The 25805-nt window shown below is 42.0% G+C and overlaps 2 protein-coding genes across 4 annotated transcripts in view; one reads left to right on the top strand and one right to left on the bottom strand.

Moving 5' to 3' along the window:
- pdia5 (protein disulfide isomerase family A, member 5) overlaps positions 1 to 9182 on the bottom strand; it is a 52118-nt gene extending 42936 nt beyond the window's left edge. Inside the window, exon 1 of the mRNA XM_034574298.1 lies at positions 9058 to 9182. Within this exon, the coding sequence (XP_034430189.1) occupies positions 9058 to 9123 (66 nt within the window). The 5' untranslated portion in view covers positions 9124 to 9182. The remainder of the gene's footprint in view (positions 1 to 9057) is intronic.
- A 1716-nt stretch (positions 9183 to 10898) lies between these two features.
- Positions 10899 to 25805, top strand: part of sema5ba (sema domain, seven thrombospondin repeats (type 1 and type 1-like), transmembrane domain (TM) and short cytoplasmic domain, (semaphorin) 5Ba) — a 160066-nt gene continuing 145159 nt past the window's right edge. The window contains exon 1 of one of the 3 annotated variants that reach the window (XM_034573719.1): positions 10899 to 11230. The gene's annotated coding sequence lies outside the window, so the exon portion shown is untranslated. The remainder of the gene's footprint in view (positions 11231 to 25805) is intronic. The other 2 variants (XM_034573718.1, XM_034573720.1) reach the window with 2 other exon arrangements.

Genomic DNA, 25805 nt, shown 5'->3' with positions numbered 1-25805 from the left:
GAGAGGAGTCAGATTATAATGGACATGCTGTACGCCTCTAAAAACATGATCGGATGTTACTACTCAGCTGGTAGCCAAGCAATAGATGAATGAGCCTCAGAACTGACAGAGAAGCAGCTGATTCAATCAGGTAATGCGAGTGCATCTTGAGTGCTCTGCTTGATCTCCTGCTATGCTGCTATTAGATGAATGATTATCTGCTATTAGCCAACGAGCAAATTAACACATCTCATAAAGTTCAGAAAGTGGGTTGGATTTCATACCACTACAGTCACATTACTGCTGTTTCTAATTGCCATAAACTAAATCAACAGTTCTATCTTGACATTTACACTGAACTCAAAAGCTATTAGGAGCTGGAACACTACATTTATATAAACACTGATTTCTTTTTACCTACTGTGCAACAAACAAGATAGCTTATTGTTTCCAATATCACCCTGGCTCAGTTGACTTTCCAAACACTGGTAGTTGTACAAATTGTGCGAAACACCCAATATGGGGAACAAAGCCTTTATAGAGAGGCTTGCACTTTAATCAAAGACGACGGAGAAAAAAAAGGCAGATTACACTCCAGCAACATGAAGTTAATTCCATGGATTCTAATCGTCTCTGTGCCATCACCATTGATTAGAAAGCCTTTCCTTTCTGCCTACAGAGAACTAAATTAGACACCAAACATTGTCTGCTCGCTCAGCAGATCCTGCTTGATGAGTGATATCACATGGAATGAAAACAAACACCTGTCGGGCTCATTTTCTCATTTTAATTCCCAAGTGCCTTCTCTTCTGTGGCGAATCTGATGGGAATCTTAAGACACTGCACATCAGTAAATTTCAAGATTATACAAGAAAAGCCAGAGGGTTTAGAAAAGAATGAACAGACAACTGAAGTGCTCAGTAATGTCCTCTATGTATTTAAGGTGAATCTAAAGGTAAATCAAAGTATTATTCGTATTGAGTGGGGGTGTTGATCTTTGTTTACATTGTCACTTGAATTCAGTACATGATTATGATTAGGTTGATGTGACAATGACACACGCTGTGTCAGGATCTGTTTAGGACTCATGGGAGCTGCAATGCGAAGGGTGGGCTAATTAGAAGCTGGTAAGATGACAGTTGTCTGCATAGGTGAGCATTCAGTGATTATGGGAGCGAGGAGCTGGAGGCAAAATGAAATGGATCTGAAAGTAGATGGCAGGCTGTCGTAATGTGATAGGCTACTTGATGGCCTACTAGACTCATTAAGGTGATGAAAACTGCAGAGCATCCTTTCTTAATCACTTTCTCACCAAGTAGTGAAACAATTATTGTCTTTATGTTACAAATTATGACAAACTAAAGCGGCAATATGTCCCAGATGGTATATAAAACTGACGAGGGAAGTAGAAACACGTTTGTGCTGCAGTATCTTACAATACACAAAAGTGACGATGTGCGTCACAGAGCTGAAACTTTCAAGTAACAACTAGTTCCAGTATCTTCTGTAAAAGATGACTGAGAGGAATGTGGCTTACTAATCCACAGACATTACAAAAGGAATTTAGCATTGTTTAAAATCTGTCAAAACATAAAAACAATATCAGAAGTACAGAAGTATAATCCACTTGACTACAACTGTCCCCTCCATGTTTCAATGTTACAAAGGATTGTGATTTTTCAAATAAATCAATAAATACTGTGTATTCTTCTTGTAGTGCAACATATAGATATTTCAACATTTTTGTGACCGTGGCTCCATAATGACTGAATCTGTCATGCATACAGCTGCCATCTCCTGCAAAGGTTACAAATTTTACAGAGCTACTTTAAAAAATTCCTTCTTTGGTGGCATTTACCTCATGATTGGAGAGTGTTAGTCTAATTTAGTTCAAAACAGATTAATGATCTAGTTGTAAAAATGGTGATTTGCATTGTAAATTGCTGTTTTTGCACAAATCCTGCCTGTGGAGAGACAGTAGGTCTTTTTCACAGCCGACACTTTGAGTTGTCACAGTAGGAAAGATCCAGGTGTTCCTCATAACATTAACAGAGCTTCTGTTCTATTCAAGACTGCCTCTAACTCATTTGATTCTTTACACCTGCTGTGCTTTTCCTGCTGTAACACGTCAAAATGTCCTCTGTGAAAAAGCTCTTTAGTCTTAATAGTGGTTTAAACAGTCAATCATGGGCCGCGTAAAGTATGAATCTGAAAATAACTGCGGATAATTACTCAATTCGAAGTAGAGAATAAAATGTACAGACTGACACCAGACAGACTAAAAAGCTGGATGAAGCCTTTTCCCACTATCCAGAACATAAGCCAAAATATCCCGAATATAGATGCTGCCATCTTGGCCCAATGACGAAATTTCATTTGGAGCCAGTCTGGATAAAGTCTGAGCTGTCAATCATGACGTTTCGCTTTGTTTTTATAAATTCAAAAAAAACAAAACGGAACTGTAAAGCACTTTGAGTGGTCATCAAGACTGGAAAAGTGCTATATAAATACAGACCATTTACATCAGTGTGATAAGAACTACCTACAGCAACCATCGTTGAGAAAATGTGTAGTTTGACATTTTACTTAGGCCTATGTCCCATCCACTAACATGGAGAGACAATGAAATAATGCTAAGTCTTTTTAGGTCATCTTTCTGTATCAGATGTACAGTTACAGAAATAATTACTTTGCTGACAGTTTCCCCCACAATGCATTGTAAGAGACGAGCACATTCAGAAGCAGCATTACTGCACTGCTGGCTATTTAAGCTGCAGTTTTAGCACAATGATGCACAGGCAGCTACAGTAAAATAGAAAACATGAATGCAGCAGAGAAGTGTTATGCAGTTACATAATGTGTAAAAAAAATGTAACTGATAATAAAAGTGGCAGTGATGAGAAGCCGATTCCTTTTCATGGTGTCTGAATTATCTGTTGAGTGCTGGTTCTCTCTTCCTTTCAACGGCTGCTTGTCTTCTACAATAAATGGCCCATTTCTTTAACTAGAACTGCAAATGATAAATGCAAGCAGTGATAAACTACAGCACACAACTCCATATTTATCAGATCACAGCAGTCTTAATCAAAACTCTTGTTTCGTTATCTCTCAATAGTTCAGTTCACATGCAGTTTCATCACATAGGAACTATCCTCTCGTAGGAAGGGAGGAAAGTTTAAAAGTTTAAAAAACTAGCATTCTATCTTTTAAAGAAAGTGGCACTCCTTTAAGGAATGTTTGTGGCAACTGATAAATATCTGGTCAGAACCTCACATTTAGTGCTGTTAATAGGTTGCAGCTCTGCTGCCTCACTGTATTTTGTTTCACTAAAAGCTCTTTGAATTAATGAAACCTGCACAATAGATCAAATGGGAATGGTGGGTGCACGGTGGATTCAGTGCAAGAATAAAATTGCCTATCCCTGAATTGGTCTATTCCTAAGTTAGCTGATGAAAAAGTCTCATGTCTTTTCAACCCCATATACACCTGGTATCACAATGTGTTTAGGGAGATTGGACAGCTATCAGCTTGACCACATGCACCTGACACGTTGAGGATGGATTGGGACCCGATCGAGGCAAAGCACCTCTGGAGGTGATCAGGGGGCACTTTAGGATTTGAAGTGCTTTATAAATACAGCCCATTGATTAAGTCAAACATGGAAATGCAATTCACATACAACAACTACAAGTGTGAAAAAGCTTAATCATGCACGATTGGTCCAAACCATCAAGGTAGAGGCAGATGGGCAGCTAACAGCCATAAAAATACGAACCAGTCCTCAACTATGGACTTCATTCAAGACAATCGTGGATTGCATGATGACGAGACAAATCTTTTTCTTTTTTTTTTTAGGAATGACGATGTGATATGAGCTGGTCAGAGCGATTGGATCTCCTTCGGATCAGACACATACCATTCGTGTATAATAATACGTGTATGATCGAGTTAAAGATCTAGATACAATGTGGAGATGAGATATATTTTAAATCCAGGTGGTAGCCGGTGGTGATAATGTTTCTCTGGATTCAGGGAAAGAGAGTTTTGTGTCCTCTGGCAGTCATCATGAAGCTGAGATCAGCATTGTGATTCCACAATCCCAAGGATTTCATTCTACAACAGAGCAAGTAAAACATGATGCCACTGTCTTACATGGATATCAAGCCTTAAGAACTAAAATGGACAATCCAGCAAAACATAAAAAAATCTGATGGTCGGGTAATTTGTTATGAAGTTGACTAGAAAAATACCTGTCTGCGAAGTGTCATTTATCAACTTACTCTGTTAGCGTTTGTATATTGTTCCACCTTCTGGTCTCCTTGATGCATCAAGTCTACATTAAAATCTGTGTTTTAATTCTCCTTTCACCAGCTACCAGAAAACTTCCATAACACTAGGAACCATCCATCACTTTTCACTGTGGCATGTATGCTAATTTGGTAGTTATTGCCCAAAACACACATGAAGCCCTTGAATTTAAGGACCTCACAAGAATATCCCTGAAGACTTTCACAGTACAATCTTGGATGATGGCTGAAACACATACATGCAGATTTATGCACAGTAATCGGGGAATTTTAATTTATAACAACTGATCCTTATTATCATGACTGAGAGGGATTTAAGTTCGATCAATATTGGCTTATGACTGAAAATTCATCATGTTCTCTCCTTATATTTCTCAACTTATTGTTTAGTTCACAAAGTCAAAAACAATGACAAAATGCCCTAAGAATTTTACAGAGCCCAAAGTGATGTCCTGAACTGAACATGGTTCAGTTAGATGTGATGCAGATTACAGAGAGAGAATGCTTCAGTTTATTCGTCGCTAAAGCCAGTTGACTTGAGAACAACATATCTAAGTCATTGAAGTATGCTTCCTGTCTCAGCTGGCAGGTGACTGATACAGAGAAACCCTGATAACACCAAACAATCACTGAGGCATGTAGCCCAACAGCTCTGAAAGCTTTCTTCAATCCGACATCACTGTGAGAGGCATTATAATGGTGCTGCATTTGTACCTTCCCAACATTGTCTTGCCCCAGTATCACTGCAGCCTCAACACACTCTGCAGGGAGACAGCCTCATCGGAGCAAAGCAGATCAATGGAGATGAGACCCAACGAAAGCAGCATGATTTGGTGAAAAACGCGCAAACACATTTTCCACACAGTTACACAGGTAGTGGGTTCCATCAGGAATATTAAATGAGAAAGGTGAATAAAGCAGAAAGAAGGAACTGAATCGCTGTCTCAGGAGCAATTCTATCATTCAACATGGTGATTTGAGTCAAGAGAAATAATTCTTCTTCTTTATCAATTCGATTTAGTGGCAAAATTGACCAAAATTGTACATCAATTGAATAAACTCGGAGAAGATATCCTTATTGTTCAACAAGGTCAAGAATAAATACCAACATTCTTTGAAAATATCACTGTCAAAAAACAGGAAAAAATATGTTTATTATTTCAACACAAAACCAAATACTGAGGACGACATACAATTGAAGAGCAACACAATATACAGCTTTTAAAGTTACTCAACATAATATCAACACCTCTTAAACAAAAGCCGCACATTAACTTTAAGGTTGGGTTCACAGCAGGGATAGTTTTATCTCCGGTGGTTTTAATTAGTGGTTTTAATTACCTTACCTTATTTTCTGTGAGGGCGTGACAATCTGCTTCCTTGTCACACAGGCACACACAGGCCTAGTATACATGCATGTGGTATTTTTTAAAGGTGTGCTAGTATGGACAGAGATTACTTCAAAGCTAAATTGCTCACTGGGAAGGCGATTGTTTTCAATGTAAAATTCCACTTTAAAAACTAGAATGTATTAGCATAAATGTAGCCTAAAATGTCTATTATGAGCCAATACAAACAAGCAGATGCTAATATATTTGCCCAACAATAAAGGCCAGAGTAAAGTAAAAATGACACTGAAAGGTACACAGTGTTGCAACACTGCCCAAAACCTGTGCTCCGCTCAAATACCAAAAGAGCTGCCAGCTCTTCTAGCTGGCAGTCACAATCAGTCTACGGCTCAAATGTCAACTGACATACAAAATGTGACCGCTCAACAAAATCCATTCTCATAATGGTAATCAACCTGAATCTCTTTCATCATTAATCAAACCAAAACCTTTGCACTTGATATCTATGTTAAACTGGCATTTTGTGATTACTCAGGGCATGAAAAACCCAGACACAATGCTCTGAGTAAATGCCATTGGTGCTTTAAACATCGACAGTACATACTTTTATCAGCCATAAAACTATGTCCTGTCACGCAGCTGTTAAAGTATGGCGCTTACTAAGCAGCAGGTGCCCAGCCCCTGCCCGCGAGCCCATACCCTCCATCTGCTGTGACAAATCTGCTTAATAAATGGCATCCAGTTCTAGGGGCAGTACTGAATCAGCACAAACCGCAGTGTTTGTCAAGCACTTGCCTTGAGTTTCCTCTGACTAATGAGCCGGTCAGGTGTGTGTTGGCGTGTGCGGACTGGCTGGTTGTAAAGGAAGCTACGCGGCATCCGATAACACACACACAGGGCGCTGATTTAGAGGCTACTTAGCTCTCAAATGAGCAGAGGAGCAATCAATTAGCAGCTTTAGCAACTATCACATTTCAGCTATCAGCCATGGAAGTCAGGGTAGAGGCAGAGTTTATACGAACACACTGTCAAGCTGCTGTGGTGGGATGATGCGGATGTTGAAACGAAAATTTGACCAAAATGTGACCACAGAAAATGAGTATCAGAAAAGTGTCATGTCAAGAGAGTTGACATTCAATGTTAAGTCAGTTTTGTTACCTCATTAAACCGGATGTATACTCCTTAAAAGCCATAATTCTGCTGATTATTGAATGAATTCTTTTAAACACGTTAGGATGAATGACTTTCTGTGCCATTTGATGGTAATCCTGAGTCTTAAGATTGGCCTACTTTAGCTCAGATACTGCATTTCTTGGAGCTCAGTGGTTCACAGGTAACCCGAACACTAAATGTCACTGAAAGCAGATAGGGTCACACATATTGATTAATCTGGACATAATTGACTGGAGATACTATTCCAGTCATGTGTAAGTGAACTAACTAGTATTGTATGTGTGCGTCTGTGAAGGGAGTTTGGGTTATATTGCTTTGACAGTCAGGCCTCTACCACCCAAATCAGATCACCCATGTTTGTGCCATGTATGAACCAGTGGTGGATGATAAGGACAAAATTCAGTCACATCATAATAGCAATATCAATATGTAATGATTTGGGCAGCAGCTAATAATTATTTTCCTTCATTGGTTAATCTGTGGGATGTTTGTTTTTTTCAATTAGTCCGTTTAATATTTGGTCTATAAAAGTTCCAAACACAATATACAAATAACCAATGGAATTTACATATGAGAACATTTTCATAACACACATACTGTGCAGTCATCGTGTATTATGACAGTGATGTCTTTGTAGTCCTACACATTAGTTTTGAGTATGAGGACAAACACCATCTGCAAACTTTAATTAAGGTGGACATAATCGGTGAACAGTGTAGGACCCTTTATACATAATCTCTTCTAATTTTATGATAATGCAGCCGAGCAATGAACCTGAACATATAAACAAGGCAACCAAGCGTGGGTTGGAGACACAGCCATTAACGGTGAAGGCTTAACAATCAAATAAGGGGGATTACATATCCTACACCATGCACTGTCTGCTGTGCATGTAAACACCATTAACATTAAAGTTCAGAGTGAGCACACTTTACCTCGTAGTCAGAATTTTATTTCAGATGCAATGAGCTGTGGAGCAGTGCCAAAATCAAACAGTAGCACTGTCCGAATGCTAATGGCTCCACTGTAGGTAAACACCAGAGCACCACCCTTGTTTGCTAAGACTACAGCCATCAGGAAGTAGAGCCGGAACAAGCCTGCATCAGTATTTTACACGGCAGACGGTGAATGAATGTTCATGGTCATAACTGAAAATAAAACAAATACAACAGAATATATAGAGAATTAAGTAAATAAACACGTTTTTTTAAACCAAATTTGTAGACATGAATATAGAAGACGAGAAATTCCCACACACCAGTTGAAGTAACACCAGGTAACATGACGGGTAGTTTAACTGCTTTGTGTGCTACTGGATGCCTAATTTCCCCTCGGGATCAATAAAGTATCTATGTATCCACATCCTTGTATCTATCCATCGTTGTCTCTATCTATCTATCTATCTATCTATATTGTATCTATCATTGTCTCTATCTATGCTATTTATTTTGTCTCTATCGTATCTATTGTTGTATCTATCATTGTCTCTATCTATCTATTGTTGTATCTACCAGTCGTATCTATCTATCAATCTGTCTGTCTATCCATACATCTTTGTATGTATCTATCTATCTATCTATCTATCTATCTATCTATCATTGTATCTATCATTGTATCTATCTGTAGTTATTCCTGAGGACATCACAGTTTCCACTCAAGCCACAAACTTTTCACCTTTCATTTTCTTTTACAAACACTTGACTGAACACATGAGTTTCTGGGTGCTGCTGAGATAATAATAACAACAACAACAACTACCAGAGTAAAAGCTGAATACTCTTATAGAAAGCAGGGAGGGAGTAAACGGGTCTTTCAGTGTAAAGGTGAGTCGGTTCGTCGGGTCTGGTTCTCCCGTGTTGACCGTCTGCACTCTACGGTTCGTTACGCTCTCAGACACAGGGGAGGGAGCCCCCGTGCACAGGCGACCATTGACGAGAGAACCCTCCGCTCCGAGTGAGCCCTCACACGGATAAACCCCTTCCGATGTGCCCGCTGTCCACCCACGGTACGAGCAACTGGTTGTACCCGAAACCCTGAGTTCAAACCAGGGCTGTCAACTTCACCTCCAGCGCGCGGGGGGGGGGGGGGGAAGAGACTATGGAAGGAGCCGCGGTGGCTCCACTCCCAGCTTCCCGCACTCCTGGAGCTCTCTACCGGACACAAACTGCCTCCGCTCCGGGAGGGACTGTCACCGAGAGCCCGCTGCGGTTTTCACACGACACACGGAGGGAAACATTCATGTCACTCACCAGCAGCACCAGCGTGAACATTCTCGCCTCCTTCCTCCGTCTCCCGCAGCGGGTCCAAGAGGCCATGATGCCGTTGCCACGTCTGGATACGCAGGCGCACTCGGATTCCCTCTCAAGGCGCACGGCACTCTGGGAAATGTAGTCGAGGGAATAGGCAGTTACCGGGGAGGGCTCGGCTGTTGCACCTGGCGCCTCCACCCCCTCCCCTCCCCTCCTCCATGCTATCAGGGCGGTACCGTGTCAGCACTGAGGCCTACATGATTCTGTTCTATCAGCATAATGCACACAGTTAATTACACTACAGGGTAATTAGTAAATTGGCTTGTGATTGAATGGCTCTTAATTAGCTCTTCATCAATTACTTTTAGGTTCCTCTGGAATACTTGCTTTGATTATGGCAGTAAAATGTGCTCCTCAGCGGTTGATTCATGCACTGCTTGGGCCAATATGTATATTCATTTGTTTAACCCTTTGTTTTATATGAAGTATAAAAACCCGAAAAATAAAAACCATCAATAATTTTTTTATGGTCGAACATATTCCCCCGTGTATAGACGTAAATAAAGTCCACAATAAAAGGTTTGTATTTGAAAAAGGAAATGTAATATAATAGAGTGTATGGACTATTTACAGTTATTAACTCTATTTTATTATTCTGTTTGCAACCATGTTTAGTAGCAGCCTGCCAGTTAAAAAGAAATAAAACGGCATAAATTAGTGGTTTTCCGACTCAACATAGGTTTGAGTTGATAATTTGGTTTAGTTTATATTGTTTTTAATAATATACACCTTTCTCTGTGGGTAAGGAGAAGCACTACCCAATTACTTTTCACAAACCCTGATATTCCATCTGTGAAATGTGTACATTATATTTTCCGTATTTTAATTTTAATTTTAATTTTTCATATTTATTCTATTTGATACTTTCACATGTTCTCTTGTCTACTGCGTGTACTGTAAAAAGGGAATTTCCCCAGCGTAGGATCAAGTTTATCTTATCTTATATCCAGTTTAGTTTATTTCACGCAACATAAATACCTGAATGAAATCTAAAAGTATGTCGGCTGTGGTTAAAACCAGTACTGGCTTATGTACAAACCTCAAACAAAGGATAAACCAAAGATAAACATCAGGATCTCTAACCCCCATTTTAATAACCTCTGATCACTGATAGGAATAGAAGAGATGTGTTGTGCCATTTTAAAATCCTGCAGCTGCTTACTAGTGGCGTTTGGTAGTTTTTCTTATCATTTACACACCTCTTTAAATCATATATGTTATCGTGGTCAGTATATTAGTATAATAGTGGATGGTTCAGATTCCCAATCAAGTTCAACACTATATGAAAGGCAGGTTTAATGAAATAAAAATGTTTGCTCAGTCTAAACCTGGCTGACAGAATAGAATAAATTGGAATGTACTCTTTATTTAACCATGAAGATCCCATTAAGATACACTATCTCTTCTGTCTGTGAGTCCTGGTCGAGATGGGCAGCTATGAAGTAAACAAGTTTAAAATATAAATACAAGCAGGGACAAATAACACACTAAAAAAAACCCTGCATGCCTGTGACCCAGAGTAAGCATCAGATGGACTTCATGTGTGAACTGTCTGAGTTTCATTGTTTTCTTTGGACAAACCAGGAAAGCAAAAGGGAAATGAAATTCGTATTTATACCCATTGGAGTTACATTGCCAGGTTACCCCTCACACTGGCACACAGCAGGCACTGGTGAGTCCCAGACAACACAACAACATGTGGGGCAAATCCTTCCCAGCAGCCCCGGTGTCTCTCCCTCAGGTCCAGGCTGCGATTCAGCCCCAGACACATCCTGCTTCTCGTCGAGGACGCGACACTCCTCCACCTCTCCGGGGGTGTCCATGAGCACTTCCTCCACATTGCGCCTGCAAAAAAAAAAATCGGACCCCGTCTTCTTCCTCCTCCTCTCTCCCCCCTGCCGCCCCCCTCCTCAGCCGTGTGGTATCGCCCGACCATCCAGCAGAGAGGCAGAAAGAGAGAGAGAGCGCAGTGTTTGGCTGCAGGTCGCCCGGAGAGGGACGCGCACAGCGGCTGAGGAACACAACACTAGACCCGTGTCTCTTACTAGTCTGGTTCTCTGCTCGTCTCCACCTTGCTTTGTCACCAACTTGGGGAATACTATCATCATCCAAGGTAAAAGGAAATGTCACTTTTTTTCATTCTTTTCTTAGGTAAAATACCTGAAATGACTGGTACAAAGCACTTTTTCAGGTGGTTTGCGCACCAGTTCTCAGCCTGAATATCGCTTCTAATTCGCGTATAGAGGCGAAATCGATGTTGTTTGAGTTTGCATTGAGGTGCTGGATTTTTTTTTTACAGTGGAGATAAAATCAACACAATATCCATTTTTTTTATCATGTGGAGTGACCTCCTTAGATTAAACAACACCCTCCATCACTAATGGATTGGCTATACCCGGGAGCTTTATTCAGCCGTGCTGTGGGGTCCGTTTTTCTCTGGACCAGTATTCACAGTGCTGTGTTTGAGTAATGGGGCCGTTTCGAATCCAAATATCAAATACTTTCCCGTCTTTTCGTCCACTTTGTCTTTCCCACCGTTTCTGGTGAGCTGCTGTGTCCGTCGATGCAGCGTGTGTTTTTCAGAGCAGTCGGGTTCTTTATGCCGCGGCCAGTTTTACTTTCCACTCACGTTTCATCCCAGGATCAGAGGAGCATTTGTGGGGCTGCTGGAGCTGCCTGTGCCTGCCACATTAGTGCCGTCACAAACTTACTTTGTGCTGCTCGCGGACCTCCTGTATTCCTCCTGGTTTTCACATGTAAACTTCCAAGATAAACCTCTCTCGGGAGAAAATGAGGATTAACTGTTTCCATCGTGCGTTCCAAATGCATTTTCTCTCTCAAATCGACTATTTTTAAACGTGGTAATCTAATTTAGACCCCAGAACATGTGATCTCAAACTGATCACCATGCAGTCCCCTTTTCAACTTTCGCTGGTGAACTTCGTTGACTGGCTGCAGACCGCCAACAATGACCTCATCCCTTATTAATTCCTAATTAACAGGCTTTTTACGCGCGCAATGAGCAGCTTTTTACGCGCAACATTCACACATTCTAAGAGCCTCGTATTCGGTGCAGCTCGCAGCAAACACTGGTGCGACTAATTCTGCGTGAAAGCACACAAAATTCAGCTCAGAAAGTCATTATTCATGAGCTTGTCACTTGGACGAATTGCTTCTCCATTTCTCTCCCCCACCGCCTCGTGCAGACGCTGTTTCATTTTTAATTCAAGAGAGGGATAAGTGTCCGGCAGAAACTGAGGGATGTGGCACAAGGAAATGCAGTATTCTAAAATAAAGTGGGACATTTATCTCCTGCGCGCATTTAAGTTGATTGTTCTGAGGAGCTTTGTTGGAGCAGGTGGCGGTGGTGGTGGGCTGTGACGCTGCAGAGCACCAGAGGGCAGTGTTGAGCAGCCCGTTACAGCTGTGGTAAACACCTTGCCAGGTGAAGCTTGGACTATCTCCACAGGTGGACGCGCGCACACACACACACACACACACACACACACACACACACACACACACACACACACACACGTATTTGCAGACCAGATTGTTTGTGCGCTGGAGCAAAAGGTGCAGCACTCATCCAAGCCTGGACAAATTACAACATCTAGGGACAGTGCTTTAATGGATTATTGCTCGTATGATTTTTTTTCTCCCTTTGCTTTGGCTGATTAAATGTCAAGCACTCTGAACAACGCTTTCATTTGCAGCCGGTTTACAGCTTTCAGAGATATTTTGTGCATCAAGCTTTAATTTTCCAAGGCTTAAAATATCACATTCGTTCGGTTAAATTCATCAAACTTATTCACTCGAAAAGCTATTTTCCACCAACACCAACAACCAACATGGGACTTTTTGAGCCTTTTTTAAAGAGCTGTGCTGTTTTTCATCTCCAACTTTTTTTTTTGTTGAGCCTCAGTTGTTCAGTATCTTTTTAGCGGCGTCAATGAAGAACACTGTTATTCATCAACATACAAATGGCTCTCACACATAACCGAGGATGGCTGCTTTGAGGTTTTGGGAAATCTGTCGGGTGAAATAAGACGTTTGTGTTGCTGTTCAGCTTTTTTTTAAACTGCTTTGCGTGGACAGAAAAATACTGTGGCTCTGAAACCATTTGGTAACTCTAATTAATGATCTAATAAACAAAGATTCATCATCTTATTAGTTTGCTACAGTATTTCCCTCTCAGTGGACAACATGGCACAGTTTTCTAATCCATATCTCAACAACTTAATTCTCTTCATCAGGAATTAAAAATAGAAGTTGGCACCGCTCTTGTTTTCACTTTGTTCATTAATCAGCACATGTGAAAGTCCCATATCTCCCCCCATCTTTTGATTGATATTCATATATTCTCACAGGTTTTGTCCGGCCCGCATGCTTGTCTTATGGATGATTAACGCTTTTGTTGTTTGAAGAGCAGTTTTTAGTATCGTGGGTCACTCCTTTCAAATGGAAAACCGGTTTTCATCTTTGATGAACTTATGAGGGCTCTTGACAGGTCCTGGCAGGGGGAACCAGTCCAGCAGAGTAAAAGAGATCCAGCACAAGAGATTCACTCCCCCACCCCCAACTCCTCTCACACCGCCTCGCCTCTATGTTCACTTTCTCCTCCGCTCTGTTTCTCTTTCTCTGCTTGATGTCTTTGTAGTTACAGTGTGTGAAAGTGTTTTGTTTTTGATTATACTGTACGTAAGGGTCTGTATCGTCGTGGCATCTGATGTCGACATGAATAATTCATTTTCATTAACGAATATGATAGGTGTGGAGTAGATGAGCTGACAGCCTCTTCATCAAAGTATTAATGATGCATATTTTAAACCGAGCCATGCGGATTACTTCTGTCGTCGGCATCATTTGAGAGGGGACAAACGCATATAAAAGTTTAATGTCTGCAGGAACTTGATCTGTCCTCTCTCCTCTGACCAAGATTACCTCTCTAAGAAAGAAAGGGAGGATAGTCTGACCTCCATGACCGTGTATCTGTCTAAAGAGATAACAGAGGGATACAGATAACAAGAAGACTCAGTCCGGTCTGCGGTCACACCCTTCACATATCTGCTGGTCTATAAAAATAGAAAATAAGTTTGAAGGAAAAATAATCCATCGACAGACTGTTTTGTCATTTCAAGGGAAAACTTTCCCTAATCGGAGGTGGGAACTGTTACAGCTTTGTTTGGTTTTTAATGCGTGTCAAAAAAAGAATTTCAGGACATCTGACGGAGCTCATCTCAACCACACTCGCAGAGTAAAATCTCCACGTTTCTTTTTTTAAATTCCTAACATGAGTGCAACCACCACAAAGATGCATTTCCACACTTTAAAACCCGGTAAGGATGCTCTAAGACCATGCTGCGAGGCAGCGAGTGGCCAGCTGAGACGTGCTCTGCCTACTGCTGGTCTTGATTTTGCTCCTTTTTTTTTTTTCCACAAAGCCTGAGCTTGGTATGTGAGAGTGAAGCAGAGAGATTTCAGACTTTTAAAGTGGCCTTCTTGAGCAGGATTCACATGGTAATTAGGTCAGGGGACACTGAGGGAAAACAAAGCTGTGTGCATGCAACGAGAGCAGCAAACATACTGCGTTTTCCTCAAGATGTTTCGAGGCGGAGAAGAGACTGGCAGTGATGCTTCTCTTTATATTCTGAAAACAGAGACTGTTACTCTCTGTTATGTAAATACGATGCCAGATTTGAAATCACAGCTTCAGGCACTGTGACTTGTGGCGGCACAGCCTTCACCTCAATATTCACTGTGGTCTTTATACTTTGAATACAAAGCTGCGCTGCCTTGTCACCTGAATGTGACATAAATGCTGCCACTTTCCAGTTGAACGCTCTCTGGCGCCTGATTGAGGTCCTGTTGACATGAAATCTTTCTATTTGAAGACTCGTGCAGAAACGTGCACATTTTGGCTGAGGCTCTTCTTCTTTAATAGGCTAATGTGAGCGTTCTGTGGCCAAATCTACTGTCAGCAGCAACAAACTGCAGCTTGACAGATGCACTGTGCTTCACTTGAGCAGCACCCCGATGAGAATCCGCCTTCAGCAGAGAGAGGCCAGCGGTCTGTGTGGTGCAGTCTCAGCCGGTGGGTCGAAATGAATAATTCCACCATGTCTGTCTGGGTCCCTTCAGCCTCCCAGGATCTCATTGTTTCCAAATGCAGAGTGCACTTGGCGTGGCCTTCGCCCGCAGTGTCTGCCTGTTCGTAACCTGGTCTCTCTCTCTCTCTCTTTCTCTGCCTTGACACACAACCTCGCCTTCGTTGAAATCGGATTCGGCTGCAGCTCGGCCTGAAACCCTGCTAATTAATGCTTGATGCAACTCAACAGTCTCAATTTGTCTCTGAAACTTTTATCATCATTGTTTTTCTTGTCTTGTAATTACTGTGCCGGGTATTTAACTAATAAATTAGGTGAATCATTTATAATTTGTCATTGGACCTTCTCTCTGTTTTATATAAATTGCATGAATATAATTTCTTTAGGTGTCACCTTCAGCTTTAGGAAGTTATGCTGGACAATAATCTTTTTATTTTTTGTTATTTTATGAAGTGATTTTATATATAAAAAGATATTAAACATATTAATCGATACCAAGCAGTAGTTTCTACTATTGGTAATTCTAAAGGATAGTTTGGAAACAGAGGGCTTTGTCCTTAGTGTCAAACTACTCTTTTCTTTTGTCACATATTCCTTTTGTTGCCCCTATGAGGTGTGAGAGAGTGTGTGTTGAATGCCGTCATGCGCTCATTCGTACGTGTGCGCATGCGTGCATGTCTGAGCAATTTGATTTTTCTCTTTGTATGCATGCGGAGCGGACGTGAAGGCATGTGCCTTTTCTCTCCCCACCCTCCTCTGTTCAGCCCCGGCAAGGTCTGAGCAGGGTGGGAATAAAAGGAGCGCAGGAGGAGGAGAAAGTGCTCCCACAGTTGATTTGGCCATTGTGGGGGGAGGAACACTATTCCCATTGATGCTGTGGACGCATGGCTGAAACCCACAGATGCTTTAGGAAGGAAGCTTATTCAAAGCTTGTTGTGACCCTGAGGACCGGGTTGGAAGATGGGTGTTGAGCCCATTGTGGGGACGGTGGGAACATTGTCCCCGCTCCGCTGCTTTAATACCACTCTGAACCAGAGGTTCTGTGAGATGGATGGTCTCTCTCAGGTCGTCTGGTTGTGCTTTACAAGATACTGGATCTGTCTCATGTGAGAGGTCTCTCCCAATTTACTCAATGAGATCAAAACATCTGAGAAACCTTTTCCTATTGTGATTCACGATTTCATTTATAAAGCTAAATAAGAGTTGAGCGAACTTTACCGGTAACATATCACTTTACTGTTTATATAACTTGAATTCATTTTGAATTTGTAATATCGTCTTTGAGGCTGCATTATATTTTAGTAAAACACATTTTGAGACAATCCATGGCAGTCAAACAGAAATGATTAAAACCACACACATGCATGTTTATCTTTTCTGAGAGGTTCCACCATGCATTTCCATCGTAGCTGCAGAGGCGAAGTGGTGACATGTTGACATATTGCTGTAAAAACTTTTCAGCAGGAGGTGTTTTGACAGTCAAGACAAATCTAATTTATCTATATAGCCCATCACAAACCGCAAATTTGCCTCAAGGGGCTTCACAATCTCTCAGCTCGGTTAAGCACATTTCTATCCATGAGTGCGATCCTTCTGTAAACTCATGCAAGTAGGTGTATCTGCCACAACTTAACCAGACTTTAACCACAGAGCTGACTCGTATTGATGGGAAGGTACTGGAAAAGTGGCTTTTCTCAGTGTAATGAACTTTCTAGTGTTGATTATATCGTGAAAAAGTACCAATAATCATTCTGATTGAGGCACCAAATGATTTATTAAACCAGCATACATTCTATGGAAAGTGTTTCTAAACCAATTTGTCACCAAATAATATAGAAATTCATGTAGCCTATACTAGAAAAAGACATCTAGATATAGTTGTAATTAAATGTTTGAAAGCACAAAACGGACGATATGTTGAGTTTGACAGGAATACGTCTGGGTATTACAAACATTTTACCTAAATATTATGGCATATCTCTTTAAATCACTATAAACAATGCAGTCCAAAGCGACAAGTGTTTTTAAGTGACTTCATCAAACAGTTACTTTTTCTTTGAATCCTCTGCACTCCTCCCAAGGATTTTGGAGTTTCGGGTATTTTACTTTGAACAGCCCCATTGTACATGTCTTTAAGAAACCCTCCAAATGGAATAAGGCTCATTTTTACCCTGGTGTACCCTCGAAAAATGGTTATATCTCTTCCAAATGGAGTCACGGGCAGAGCGCTAAACTCCCTCCTCGCCTCTGTGCTTGGTGAAGTAATAGGTTTGCAGTAAGCCCTCCAAATAAGGATTGGATTAGGACACATTGGCAACTCCTGGAATATTTATCTGGCTGTGTATTTACACACCCACAGGAAGAAGAGCGACGCCGTAATATGTTTAACCAGATTCGCTTTTTTTGCGTGTTGGACATTTAACAGGCTGTCCTGATTCAGACTGTCATCTCAACAATGGCAGCTGATTTGGAGGCGATTGGCTGAAACAGATCAGAGTTCCTGATGTGTTTACCTTTTATTAGTGTGTTTTCAGTATTAGACTCCGATTAGCTCTGATAGGTCATATAACTGACTCATTAGCGAGCGCAGCACGTGCATATCTGCTGGTCAGCAACTGTTTGTGTGTCCGCTTCCTTTTTTGCTTTGTGTTTGCAGTATAATGGCCGGGAAATGAGCTGTTAGCAAAAGCAGGCAGCTGCTCTCCGCTTCCACCATCATCCACGTCCCTGTAGCACGTGTAATTGGACAACCACATGTCAGGCTGTGACTTGCAGTATGAGCCTAATGATTTTGCAGCAATAAATATGATGAGAGCAGTTGTCTCTTTGTCCGATGTTGGCTGGAAATGTGATGCGGAGGCTAGATCCACTGGAGAGCAGAGGGTGAACTGGTGGATTGAAACTGCAACAGCTTGAATGGCACACAGCAGAGCAGATATACCTCCACCAAAGCCCAGCAGTCCCCTCGTGAAACCACATTTAAACCTGCTACATCCACATTGTTACTAAGATCTGCGCCAAATTGGAAACACAAAATTTGCCAGATTTATCTCTCACTGAGATGATGAGTTATTCTTTGCATGGGAAATCGGTGCAAATGTTAAAAAAAAAAGTCATCTTGTTAAAGAACGTGTCTGGTTGTGTTTTCTTTCTTGGCCCATGTCTCATCCATCCACCACGTTTTGCAGAAATCTGTTCAGTGATTCATTTTTTGCGATATGAATAAATGATGGTCACTCACAGATACAGCGATGGTCATTTCATGAGCCGGCTCTGATGATTTTGGTGCCCGAGGCAAGATTCTAGCAGGTTCCCCTTCAGTCATAGACGTTTACCTTCATCATATCACGTTTCATTAGTAAAAAAAAAGTTAAAGTTTAGATATCCTTTTCTCCTCTAATTCCTCATGCCTGTTTGGAGGAATGGCACGTCTGGCATATACTGCCTAGGCCCCTGGCCGACCTTGTCTGTCGTGATCAAGTGACCAATTCTTTAGAAAAAACAAAACATTGCAAATTTCAAACCCCTCTTTATTTTTCCCATCTCATCTCCCTACTGACAGAGTGTGGCTGCCGTCCCATTAAGCTGTCAGCAAACAGCAAACAGCAGAGCAGAGGATGCATCACAAAGAGCCCACTATTTGAACTGCGGGGGGTGGGGGCTGGCATTTCTGTCTTTTCCTTTTCTGTGACAAGTTCATCTTTCCCCTGTTGGAATCCGGAGCCTCTAAATGTTCCATGTGTTATTAGTGACCTCGACCTGCAGACACACAAGCTTACATGTGGGATAATTACATGTCTCCTCAGTGACAGCACGAGAAATCCGAAAAACATTTTGTTAGCTGCCTTTTTTATATATCATATACCCTCACGCTGACATATCTTTCACTCTGTCCTTACTCAATCCCAAATATTCACCAGTGCCTTGGATCGGCTTTCTAGGTTAAATTCCGGAGATTGCACGTGACCGAGACAGAGAGAGTGGTCCTGAACCGAGGAATGAGTAACAAAGAGAAGTAATAACAGAGACCAAATACCATGTTGTGTGGCAGCCAAAAGCCTATTGTACATCACAGATGCCAAAGTATCTCGACATTTCACAGCGACCATCAGACCGTGCGGTTATTCAGTGTCTGAGGTTGAAAGCTTTTCCTATTTGACCAGGGCAGCAATGAGCACCTGGCGTGACCTGCCAGACATTCAGGAGAAATTATTCCAGTGTGTCTTTTGACCTTTTTGTTTGGGCCTTGCCAGAAATCTCTTGGTCTTAAGCCAACAGAGAGAGCGGAGTTTTTCTCCAACAGTGGCAGATTATTTTTTTGGGGTGATTCATGTTGCCTGTCAGCTGAGCGGCTAATTTCTGGAGCTGAGGCTCACGAGGATCCTGAATCAACAGCTCATCTATCAGATTATTCCAGATATATCTGTCTGTGGAATTCATATCTCGAGAACCGCTCATCTTATCAGCTTTACAATTTGCATGTGTATTGTTACGGGCCAAAGGAAGTGCAGTGTCAAACCTGGTGCAATTTGAACACGTTCAGATTTAATGATAAATGAATAAACAGGCAACTAGCGCCCTGTGGCTGTCAGTGGAGTTGTCACGGCTGTTGCCGTAGCTGATCTCCGTCATGGCAACAACATTCATAGAATCACTTCCTCTCTAGCAAATCATCTGCAAATTAAAAGCACAATGTTCATTTCGTTGCAGTAATGCTTTATATCATGCGGAATTACAAACATTTTATCTTGAAAAGTTGTGGTCTGAAGATTTTCTGTTCCTTAACAGATCTCTGAAACAGCCAACTTGCAACGTATGGAAAAAAGAAGACGTTATATCAACCATTCAAACTTGTGCTGTATATAAGCCACGCAATAATCAAGCAAGTTCAGTCTCATTTTATGAAGACTATAAGATCTTCACTGCAGATAAACCAGGTAGGATGAACATAAAGTCTTCCAACTTAACTCTGCACCGTAGACCGTGAATAAAAAGCTCTGCACACAACATCAGACAACAAAACGGTTTGAGGAGGACTCGCACATAACAAGGAATGAAATGGCTCCTGAGCTTTAACATGGCACAAGAGAACAGGACATTCCAAACAGGCAGGTTTAGAACGGACACGTTAGTTAAACAGTACTTAAAATGGAGAATATGTCCGACCACAGGCCTCTCATGAGTGTAACAGCAAACACGAGTGTACACCCTTAAAGATTATGACCCTGACTCGATGTTAGATTGCAGCGCACCACACAAAGGTTCCTCTGTCTGTCACCAGCGACACGTCGGACAGACGAGAGTGAGGGAAAATGTTTGTTTTCAAGTCGACACAGTGGTCTGCTGCTCGTACGTTTTGCCCCTCGAGCATCAAGTGGTCAACTGTAAACATTTCTCTTGTGTGTCCCACCACCTCTGCAGCGCCGCCGAGTTTGGTTCGCGGTTGGCTTTGGTTACTATGACGATAGAAGTGGCTCTCGGCGGGGGGGGGGGGGGGAGGAGGCTCTGTTTGAGGCTGAGAAAGAGGAGAGTGCGACAGTGATTAATGTCGTGGCAGAAATGGAGACAGTCGACTCTCGGGGCCCCGTCGTCGACATCACAGTGTCAAGGAGCGCACTGCGCCCCCCCCCCGCCCACCACCGGCACAATATCGGAGAAAGTTTAATCACAATCCTGTGAATTATTTATTATACAAAAATCTATTAGTTTTACACTTGGCGGATGAAAGTCGGAGCAAAAATTCAGTGTTGGATTAAATCAAGAAGGAAATGAGATCCACCTGTGAGTCTCGTAGAATCAGTCCTCGATATCCGGCAGATTAATGGAGAAACATTTGTCTCTGCGTCTGACGAGTTGAGGTGGCCTCTTCTCCCGGGTGGCGTGGTTAGAGGGGCGTCCAGTCAACTGAGTCACAAGACGCTGCAGTTACTCTGCAGCCTGTTAACAAGGAAGTGAAGTGATGGAAGACTCGAGGCTAAATGTCTGCACGATGGAGATAAGCAGCCAACTGTGCTTCTTCATCCCAGCGTCCCCCTCCTCAACAAGAAAAGCTCCACAAATGCTACGGCGGGATATTTGACCAGTCTCGATTTGAGTTTGTGCCTTATGGACATCACCTACTGCAGTATTTGGATAGTCTGCCTCTGCTTGCACATGCAACCCCACGTGCACAACTCATTCTCTCCTCATGCCTTACACACCTTTTACAAAGAAAAGACCTCAAAGCTTTCCGCGGGTCTTATTCCTCTTTCATGTCCCCCACCTGGATCTGAAACTCCATTAGAGCTCCTTTTGAGGATGCTGGTCCCAGCCGGAGTTTTCTCACTTGACTGCCCCTTTACTCCACCGCTCCATAACTCTGCAGGTGAAAGGAGCCTCTGTTAAGTTGCTATAGTGCATAATGTGTGTGTGAGCACCATGTACTGCAATTAAAGTTTGTCCTCGGAGCGGCAAAAAGCCTTTTTCCTCTTTCTCCTTTTCCTCTTTCTCCTTTTCCTCTTTCTCTTCCTCCCCTTCTTCTTTCTCTTCTTTGTTGTGTTCTTTTTCCTCTTCATATTCTTCTTCCTCTTCGTTGTCTTCATCTTTCTTCATCTTTGACATCTTCATCTTCCTCGTTTTCCTTGTCTCTGCCTTAGTCATTGTCATCTTTATTTTCTTCATCGTCTTTGTCATCTTATTCGGCGTCTTCGTCTTCCTCATCTTCTTCTATGTCATCTGAGTTCTCGTCTTCCTCTTTTTCTTCCTTCTTCTTTCTATTCCTCTTTCTCTTCTCTCTCATCATCTTCTCCTCCATACCTCTCCACCTGACACCCCAGCCCTCCACAATCAAACACTCTTCCCTCTCTGTGACTTGACCCTCCGGCTCTCATCTTGTATCGGCGGCCGTGTAAAGGAGCTCAGAGCACGCCAGCTATGTGATGCTGGTGTAAGAATTGGAGAGGGCGTGATGAATGAGCTCCAGACATACACACATTCCTTTGTGTAGTCATCAAACCCTAAAGGAGGTAACGTTACCTTGTCATTTTTCCACCCCTGTCTGGCCTCTTTACTGTGACCTCAATGGAATTGGTGTGTGGGCCTGTTGTTGTTTTCATATTTCAGTTTGTAAAACACCACAGGTCGTTTCGAGGAAGTGGAGCGATTTCTAGCAATGTGTACAAATCAGCCGCTGGATGTTTGATCGTGGAGTAAATGCCTGACCCGCTCACAGCAGATTGCTCCTGCTAGCGTTGGCCAGCAGCTCCATTCATCACCCACCAGGATAGCGGCTTTAGTCAACCGCTTTTCAAACTATGGCTGATGTCCCAATAGCGGTCATGAACCCACAGTATGTCTCTAAATGACAAGAATATATTAAAAATCCATCTGGTCTGTCTGGAGTGTGAGCCCTGCTGCATGTGTCAGAATGGTGATATAACTTACACATTTTTCACCTCTGTTTGTTGGTTGGTTTGTATGTTTGTAAGCAATATTACACAAAAAAAAATCAATTGAACAGATTTCCAGGAAACTTGAAGGATGTAGAATTGGCCGGGGAACAACTCGTTAAGTTTTGGTGCGGATCTGGAAGTCTGTTGTCTTCATCTGTGACTGTACAGGAACGGAGGCTTCATAACTATAGCTGATTGTTTTAACATTCACTTACCACCACATTTCACATCTTTGCAATTAATGAAGAAGGCTCAAGTGTCAATGTCCTTGGTAAGAATCTGGAGTCAGGAGATAAGTGAAGATGCGTTTAATGTGTGAAATATCACCACTTAGAGAAGGAAATATACATGACGGGAAGGAACTCATCAAAGGCTTCACAGTTAATTCAAAAGCATATGAAGTAGCACTTGGCTGCTCATCCTGGAATGGGTTGGCACAGGAAGGATCCGCCCGTTGGATCCCTTGCTTGGAAATGGAAGGACGCATTTCTCGTGTTTTGAAGGAGCCTTCGAACTGGGACAGCCTAGTCTGTGATGGGATGCTGCCTCTGAATTGGGAGGCTGAATGGGACAAAAACAGGTCACCAGAAAACAACAATTTCTGTATTATCACTATTTGTGATTATTGCAGCTTTAACATATTTTTATCCTCCAAAAGAGAAATGCTCTTTCAAAAAGTGTTGCGCAAAGATGGTTGTCTTATATTGAGACCTACATGGGTATCTGAAGGTAATCAAGAATTAAAAAGATATTCTAGTTAGATCCTGTGTGCATATGTGCATGAATTGCATTAGTATTTCCCACCAATGCATTTTCATTCTGTTGTGTCCTTGTAGTCTCTGTAACTGAATCTGTGTCCAAACATCTGTCCTTGTTTCTTTCTCTCTGCACTAAATCCATTTCTTTACCTCCAAATACAGACTCTATTAACCCCATTCATCACAACTACACTTTAATCGTTTTATCATCACCTGGCTGGACAAACATGCTGTATATGATGAAGGCAGATGGATTAATAGTTACATCATGGCATTGCAGCGCTAGCAATTACCACTGGGTACAGACAGGCCGGTGTGTTTGTGTTATTTAGACACATGCTGCTCTCTCGTTTTCTGCAGTGCTTTTGCTTTCGCTTCTCATTTCGGCTCCAGTGAATTATGACGCCCTCGGGGAGCAGTGAGACGACAACAAGAGAGAACCACCCTTCACGCAGCTTCGTGCTCAGATGTCTCATTTTTAGTGTCGGCCCCCTGTATGCAGATGAAGATGTCTATCTTCCGCTCACCTTGAGAGAATAAGTTGATTTGGCCCTCAGCGTACAGGCAGTATGTGTGGAGATGCTGGCTTTAAGCCTGTGGCTCTAGCACAGCAGGTTGAGGTTGAAGCACATTCAGCTAAAATCTGACAGTATATTAAAAGATGACTTTGTTCACCCGACTGTTTAGCCAGGGCTTAACAAAGACATTTTAAACACCTACTGTCTTTACCCTATACGTGTCCTCTATTAACCAAAGGGTAGCAACGCTGAAATTACATCACATGAAAATAACAAAAGTTGTCCTAGTGTTGTTATTTGCACATATTTATTGTTGGTATTATCCTGTTTAGTGTCGACAATTCTAGTTTACATTCTCATAGTTAAATACCTGGGGAAAACATCCAAGTTTTACAGTTGCACGAAATACGGTCACAGTCTCTTCTTCAGTTATGGTGCTGGATATTGGCTTTTTGCAATTTAACATTATGTTCACAGTGAAGTGACCTTTGACCATCAGCACTTCAATATTTTGTCCCTTAAGACATTTGTGTTAAATTTTGTCGCAGTTACCATATCTGAGTTTTGACCTCTGATCACCAAATTCCTATCAGGTCGTCCCTCAGTCTGACTATATAAATGCTTTATTTAACCAGGGAACACTTTTACTGAGATCAGAGTCTATTTTACAAGAGAAACTGAATGTTTCTGTAAGATGTAATGAAATTCTCTCTGGACCTTGACCTTCGACCACAGCAATCGAATGAGTTCATATCTAATCAGTTCATCTCTGAGTCCAAGTGAGCGTTTGTGCTGAATTTTAAAGCATTTATTCAACGCAATCCTGAGATATCACGTTCAGTTTAGTTAAGGTACCAAATTTAAATTCTTTCTCTGTGTTACTGAAATATTGCATTCACAGAGTGGGATACACTAGCATTAATGGTTTTTTACTTGGTAGAAAAATGGACCTGTCCCAAACCGTGAAAAAGAACACAAAAATGCAAAGGTTCTGCATGTGCACAGGGGCGTCCACATCCCTTTTGTCATTTAGTAAAATATGTATTTTACAGTGATGGAAATTGAGAGTAGCTTCTCTTCTGTCCTCCTCTCTCACTTCTCTGCTCACAAACCCTCCACCCTGCATGCCCCCTGCTGCTTCCACAGTGTGCCCCTGCTGGCGTGACGCCCAGACACCCTGGCGATTTACAAACCAGCGGTGATGGCGGCCGTGCCCACGCGTCTTTGACTTTGCTGAAGACGTGCTCCCATTCATTAAGGCAGCACAAATGACAGAGGGCCACTTGTGTTCTGCGGCGAGAGGGAAAAACAAGACATAAAACATGGGGCTGTTGTTTGTCGGAGGATCAGCTTGTGGTTGTTAGACTGTGTCTTTAACTTCAGGTGTCCTCTCTTTGTCCGTCAGATCGTCTCTTTCTTCTCTGTATTTGTTTTTGTATCAGAAAGGAAACCTGCCGATGATCTGAATGAGTGTTTACCGGCGGCGGCGTATTTATGTGAGCAGGGAGGGATTAGTTTCATCAAACGCTCACATTTTTTTTTACAATCCTCACTCTCTCCGATCTGAAACACACGGAGAGAGTTTAAACCTTTTGTTTGTCTGGTAATTTCCATCAGCTTGCTCTGCGCTGCAGGTGTTGCCAACAAGTGTTTCGTTTGCACTGCAACTCGCTTCTTCTATGAGCTCATGTGGTGTCAGTGGTTTGATGAGTTTCAGTAAACACAGTAGACCTCTCTGTACAGTAGACGCATCAGATGGTCAGTTTCTTTTATTTTGCGTCATTTCATAATTGCAAAGTCATATTCTCTGAATATTAATTACCCCGTTGTGATTTTCTTAATTATCTTAAATGCACCATGAAAGTCGTTGGCACA

Source organism: Hippoglossus hippoglossus, chromosome 21 (genome assembly GCF_009819705.1).
Source record: "Hippoglossus hippoglossus isolate fHipHip1 chromosome 21, fHipHip1.pri, whole genome shotgun sequence".
In the NCBI taxonomy this organism is placed as follows: domain Eukaryota; kingdom Metazoa; phylum Chordata; class Actinopteri; order Pleuronectiformes; family Pleuronectidae; genus Hippoglossus; species Hippoglossus hippoglossus.
The sequence above is the reverse complement of the archived record's forward strand: the minus strand, read 5'-3'. Positions and strand labels throughout refer to the sequence as shown.